The sequence below is a fragment of the Sciurus carolinensis genome, unplaced genomic scaffold, assembly GCF_902686445.1.
Source record: "Sciurus carolinensis unplaced genomic scaffold, mSciCar1.2, whole genome shotgun sequence".
Taxonomy (NCBI): domain Eukaryota; kingdom Metazoa; phylum Chordata; class Mammalia; order Rodentia; family Sciuridae; genus Sciurus; species Sciurus carolinensis.
In genome coordinates this window covers 54096-60482 of record NW_025920440.1, presented here as the reverse complement: position 1 = coordinate 60482, position 6387 = coordinate 54096, and the positions used below count along the sequence as shown (strand labels likewise).

General features: G+C 37.0%; 1 protein-coding gene across 1 annotated transcript in view; it reads right to left on the bottom strand.

The window, feature by feature from the left end:
• Positions 1 to 1303: 1303 nt before the first annotated feature.
• Positions 1304 to 6387, bottom strand: part of LOC124975735 (steroid transmembrane transporter SLC22A24-like) — a 48757-nt gene continuing 43673 nt past the window's right edge. Inside the window, 5 exon segments of the mRNA XM_047538310.1 lie at positions 1304 to 1364; positions 2256 to 2459; positions 2878 to 2986; positions 3853 to 4019; positions 4021 to 4065. Of these exon segments, the coding sequence (XP_047394266.1) occupies positions 1304 to 1364; positions 2256 to 2459; positions 2878 to 2986; positions 3853 to 4019; positions 4021 to 4065 (586 nt within the window).

Sequence of the window (6387 nt, the reverse complement as noted above, 5' to 3'; positions counted from 1 at the left end):
ATATATTAAACACATACACTCATGTATATGTTAAGTCATTGATCATGTCAGTAGGCCTTTAACATGATAATATTTATAATATTTTAAAGTGATTCATATTAGTTGCTTAAAATGTGAAGCCAGAAAGAATCCAGGGGAAAAAACAATAAAATATTACCACCAAAAGAGTCCATTGCAAAAATTTTTGTGAATTTATTTCCAGAGAACTAATTAATATTATTACAGAATATTTCAATCAATAAGTGGTTTTGCTGCCAAACATTTCTATATTGTGTCTATTTATATAGGAGTATATTTTGGAAATTATTTATGATTTCTGGTGGCATAGACTGTTACTCTGGATCACTGTAATTTCATAAAATGTAGCACATGTTTCATGATATATGAGCCAGTCACTTTGTTTCTTCTTTTTCTTTCTTGTTTTCTAATTTATTTATTTAAAGTGACATATAAATCATGTGTTTATTGTGTACAACATGATGTTTTGAAGTGCATATACATTGTGTAATGATTAGATAGAGCTAATTAACCCATGCATCATCTCACAGAGTCAGAATTTCTTTGTGGTGGTAGCACTGAACCATTCTCTCAGCATTTTTTCAAGAATACAATATGCTGTCATTAACTGTAGTCACTATGTTACACAATAGAGCTCTTGAACTTATTTCCCTTAACTGATTGTAATTTTGTATTCATTGATCATCCTCCATCTACTCCCTGTACCCAACTTCCCCGGTCTCTAGAGATCACCATTCTACTCTGTTTTGAGATGGACATTTTCAGGTTTCACATGAGTGAGATTCTGCAGTATTTGCCATTCTCTGTGCGTACTTCATTTAACATAATGTTGTCCAGGTCCATTAGATTATGACAAATGGCAGAATTTTCTTCATTTTTATGGTTGAGTAGCATTACATTTTATGTAATATAATACACTTTCTTTATCCATTTATCCTTTGATGGACCCTGAGGTGTGCTACGGTAAACATGGAAGTGCAGGTATCTCTTTGGCATACAAACTATCTCTTTTGGATGGATTGCTGGACCATAGAAACAATGCTTCTTTTTTATTATTAATTTCAAGATGAATTTGAAACTATTTTTGCAATGTCTTCCCCAAACCAACAATTGTTTGGGGAAATTACATAAAATCATGAATTATTTTGAGAATATTTGCATATTTAGTGATTGCAGGTAGCATCCATTTGTCCATTATCTTTTGACTAAGTTTTATAGGTATAAGGAACAATTTTGACTTTTTTCTCCTTATTTTGCTCTTCTTTGGATCAACTCTTGGGAACTCTTAAAACTGCGTTACTTTCGTGGAAGTATCTTCCTGCTTTACTTTTCTTGAATATTTTGTGCTGGGAAGAAGAAGAAAAAAAAAAAAAACAAAGAAGTAGAATAAGTGCATACATCCTGCATGCTTGATGACAAGCTTTGTAAAAAGCTCTACTTGATAACTTTGTAATCCAAGACTCCCTAGACAGCATTGTGCTGGGAAAGGCCTTGATACCTGGGAATGCCTGGGAAAGAGGGTATTGTGTTGCTACTCATACCCTGTCTTTTTAGGCATTTTGACCAGTGACCTCTTTGGAAAAATCAAAAGGGAAAATAGAAATTTCTAAGGGCAATTTTCTTATTTTCCTCATTTAAAATTCTGTCATTCCATATCTTCTATTCCTCTCTCAAAATTTCCACTACCCAGGGCATTAAATTTGGATTATATCTTACTAGGATCTACTTCCTCTAGATACATGGTCACCTTTGTAAGTAAGGTTGTTCTGTTTTAGGTCCCACAATTCTTCCTGACTGAAGCAGTAATCAAGGTTGTGTCTTTGAGGCAAGCACATTTCCTCCCCATAATATATCCAGCACTTGTTGGACCGATGCCTGATAATGCCATGAGTATGAGAATGAAGTATTTGAGTCTTCACGTATTTATGAGAAAATATCAGGAGTGTGCTTCCCACAAGGGCAGAGTGTGTGCCACTTACAGTAGGACTAATTTTGACCTTTTCACTGCTAAAGTACTGGTGCAAGATGGTCTGTGTGATCTAGAGTCTCAAGAGAGGTCATGCAGCTTTGTGTGTAGAGGTGGGCTGCCACTGAATAAAAACATGGGGCCAAGCAGAAACAGCTCAGATCTGAGCCTGTTGGAAGGACCTATGGCTCCAGTTGCCCTTTGCTTCCTCATTACAGAGCTATAGGACATAGCCACTGCCTACTTAGGTGGCCACCGGCGGTTTGCTTACTCATTTTCCACCTCCTGGATGGTGTCAACAAGAGGCTGGTTTCTGGTTTCTGGAAGGAGCAAGGCAAGAAGACCTGCAAGGAGGGTGATGACTGCATAGATGATCCAGGTTAGATGGGGAGAATAACCCTGTAAGGTCATCAGGAGAGGAGCGAATATTCCCCCAGTTCTGTAGAATATCAGAGTGATGCTCCCAGTATATGACCTTAGGATGAAAATGAACAATGCAAAGACCTTGAACAAATCTGATTTGTATGTTTTCATTTGTCATCTCCATTTCTTTTGGGGGACAACTTGGCAGTTATTAAATACACGGGCTTTGGACAATCAGCTCGAGACACTGATCTCTGTTGATTCCTAATTATCAGTTTCATCATTATTAAGATTAGGAATCGATAGCATCAATCCTGTACAGTGCTCTAAGAGTAAAATGAATGTGAAGGACTTGGCACATTGCCAGGCATAAAGTTCCATTTTACAAATAATCTTGGTTATTAGTGGCTTGTAAAATTTCTGTTCCAATTCATGTCTTGCACCCCTAAACAGCCTCAGTTTTATCCCACAGGTCAGTAGCTCAAGAAAGTCCTGTTTGTAGACAGACAGCAAGTCTTTGAGCTCTATACCTGAATATGGTGGGGATCAGCTCAAGTTGGTGGAATGCACAACCTGTGTTTGCAGCAGAAAGAGCTCCAATTCCCAAAGTCGCTAAAACCACACGCAGAGTTTGCATTTCTGGAGAGAGGAAGACCAGGGAGAATTAAAAAATCTTGACTGAAGAAATCTGTCTGTCCCCAACTAATTGTGAGATGATTCTGTTGTAGGCTTTGCAACTGAGAAACAAATGATAGACAAAGCAAAACCCCTCAGAGATGATGGAATGGTTTATGCACTGCAGAATACTGGGCTTAAATATTGAACAAAAGGATCTAAATCACTTGCTTCAATTTTCTCTGCACATTTGAGTATTGCTAATAATAGTGGGGATAGAGAAAGTCAGGAAATATTTGTTTTATTTAATTTTTTCAGATTATTTGTTTCTTGTCTAGGAACAGATTATAAAACAGATTAGAAGACATATTAAGATTAGACTCTTGTCTTACCTCCTGCTGTGTTTCTTTCTGTTTGAAGACAAGGGATTTTTATTTCACTGAGTTTAAGAAGCCTTTCCTAAAAATTGTATTGAGTTAGGGAAACCCTTAAAACCAGAAAGAGTCCCAGGGAGAGTATCACATACCTACTTGGAGATACAATTGCAAGACCTAACCCCTCCATGATTGTTATTAAAAGTGTAATTAGCCAGAGGCATGTGGTTAGTTCCCTCTTCTAAAGAAACTGTTAGGTGCAATTGGAACTGATGTTCAGATTCATCTTGGATGTGGGTCAAGACAGCTTTGTGTCTGAAACCCTTCCTTAAGGACATAGGCACAGTAGGGGCCTAAGTCCTGCCAACAACTTGCCATAATCTGTTTCAAACCTTCATGTTAACTGTAAAGAATCCTTTGGCTTTTAATGACATTCTTCTGGCATCAGGCAAGTAAGATGATTTAATTCCTAAAGGAATGAGGGAACACTTGCTTCCTCCAAACTGTTTCTCTCACCTTGGGGCAAAAATGTGTTGACCAGAATGGAAACTCCTGCCAGGAAGGAGAACAGTATCTGGTTTGTTCGACGACCCATGTAATTCAGAGTCCAAAAGGAAATGAATCTGCCTATGAGCATGATGGCTCCAAAGAGAACCTGGAACAGGAAAGTATGTTCCCCAGATGCTGCAGGTGAGTACTAGGCCATAAAAGGACACAGCATTTGCAAATCTGAAGTAAAAGGAAAAAGAGACATAACATTTAGAGCCTAAGACAACATTCCTAGGATTTTTGAAGGAGACTCATACAGCTGATTATAATTTGGCCCAAGATGACTGTGGTCACTGACAATTATTAGTGGAATAATTGTTTTTAAGGCGGGGATCTTAAATTACCATAACATTTTTTGTGGAGGCTGATTTCCACAATAATCTTAGATCTTTATTGCTATAGTTTTTACTGAGGCCACAAAAGGAGATACAGCAGATACATACATAGTCAGTAAAAGTCATAAAAACCCCTATGCAGAAAGAGATAATTGAAATCTGAGCTCATCATTCAATTTTGAGGACATAAAGACTTGAACATAGGGTTAGACATTAGAAAATTAGGGAAGTTGTTTCTTTGCCGCGTGAGTCTCTTTTTGATTCCTGGTGTGGGAGTCCTTTTTTACCTTAATCCTAGTGAGTAAGTGTACAGGTTAATAAGGAGAAGAGTTTGACATGTACTTTCTGGTCTTAAGAGTATAACGACCTAGCCAGGCGCAGTGACACACAGTTGGTAATCCCAGTGACTCAGAAGGCCAAGGCAGGAGCATTGTAAGTTCAAGGCCAGGCTGGGCAACTTAGAGAATTACATTTATTGATTTGTATATGCTGAAACAAACTTGCATACTGGGATAAATTCAACTTGATCATGGCATACAATTTTCTTAATGTTTTAAAATGCAACTTTCTAATATTTTTATAAGAATTTTTGTGTCTATATTTGTCAGTGATATTTGTCTGTATTTTTCTTTCCTCTTAGTTTTGGTATCAGGATGATATTGATACTGGCTTCAAAGAATGAATTTGGAAATGTTCCCTCCCTTTGTATTTCATGAAATAATTTGAGGATGATGAATTAGTTCTTTTTAAAAAACCCCTTAGGACCTCCTGGAGAGAGGCTTCTGATTGGGAATTCAAAGGGGCAGGGGCAGACAATTATAGAGACTAAATATAGACCGGAATTGTGGGGTCCATAAATAAGGAAGGGGCTAAGCCCAAGCTCCCATGTCACATGAACGGACCCCAAAGGAGAGTCCTGGGGTGCAGTCTTCCAGAGGGAATGGCAACTGCTACACCCTGCCTCCAGGAATCCTGCTCCAAGTCTAATCCTACCGTATTAGTAATTGTCATCATGAGGGTGGAGTTACCAGCAAACTCCAGACCTATCAGAAGAGAGGAGAGGCAGAGAAGATATTGAACTCCAATATAAACAATTGTTTAGTTCTCCTTCAAGACTCTTTTTTTTTGTCTTTTCTTTTCCCCATTTTTCTCTCTCTTTTTTTTTTTTTTAATTTCCCACTCTCACATTCCTATCATTTTTGAAATAAGTACTTTTCATGCATTAGGCTATTGAAGACTGGGAGGTTTGAATAGTATAGTACATTAGTATATTAGTAGTATATTACTAGTTTTGTTGTAGATTTGTTTTTTATTTTTATTTTATTTATTTATTTATTTTACTCACTCTATTTTCCTTTTATTTGTTTCCATGGAGTCTTTCTCCCTTTCCTCCTGGTAACAACCAACTTCTTTTGATTCTGCTTTCACTCTTCCTATTATCTAGTAACTCTATATTCTCTCTTCTTATCTCATTACTATCTATAACCCTCCCCTATCCACTTTGTCCACCATTAGAAATTATAAAACGTATTGCAATCGTCTTGTTTATGATGAAGATAATAATTGAACACCTCATCTCTGTTTATTATGACAATACTGTTAATGTCTTAATAGGGGCTATTTGTTTTAAGGCTGCATGTTGTTTGCATTGGGTGCTGTTAATATTGATCTCGCCCCTAAAGGCACAATATTGGAAACCTGCAGGGACACTATACATCTATAGGATGGAAACTGTAATACTCGAATTCTCACTGCAAGAGGGGAAGATACACAAACAACATGAAAAAAACAAGGGAAGAAAGTACCCTAAATCAACCAAGATACTTTATTAATAGAATCTATCAACAGTACAGTAGAAGAAATGTCAGAAAAGGAGTTCAGAATGTACATAATTAAAACGATCCACAAATTAAAGGATGATATAAGAGAGCAAATGCAGGCAACAAAAGATCACTTCATTAAAGAGTTGAAAGAGTGAATGCAGGAAGCAAAAGATTACTTCAACAAAGAGATTCTGGGAAAAAAAAAAAAAAAACACCTAGAAATCCTTGAAACGAAGGAAACAAAACACCAAATTAAAAGCTCAGTGGAAAGCATTACCAGCAGACTAGATCACTTGAAAGACAGAACCTCAGACAATGAAGACAAAATATTTAATCTAGGAAAT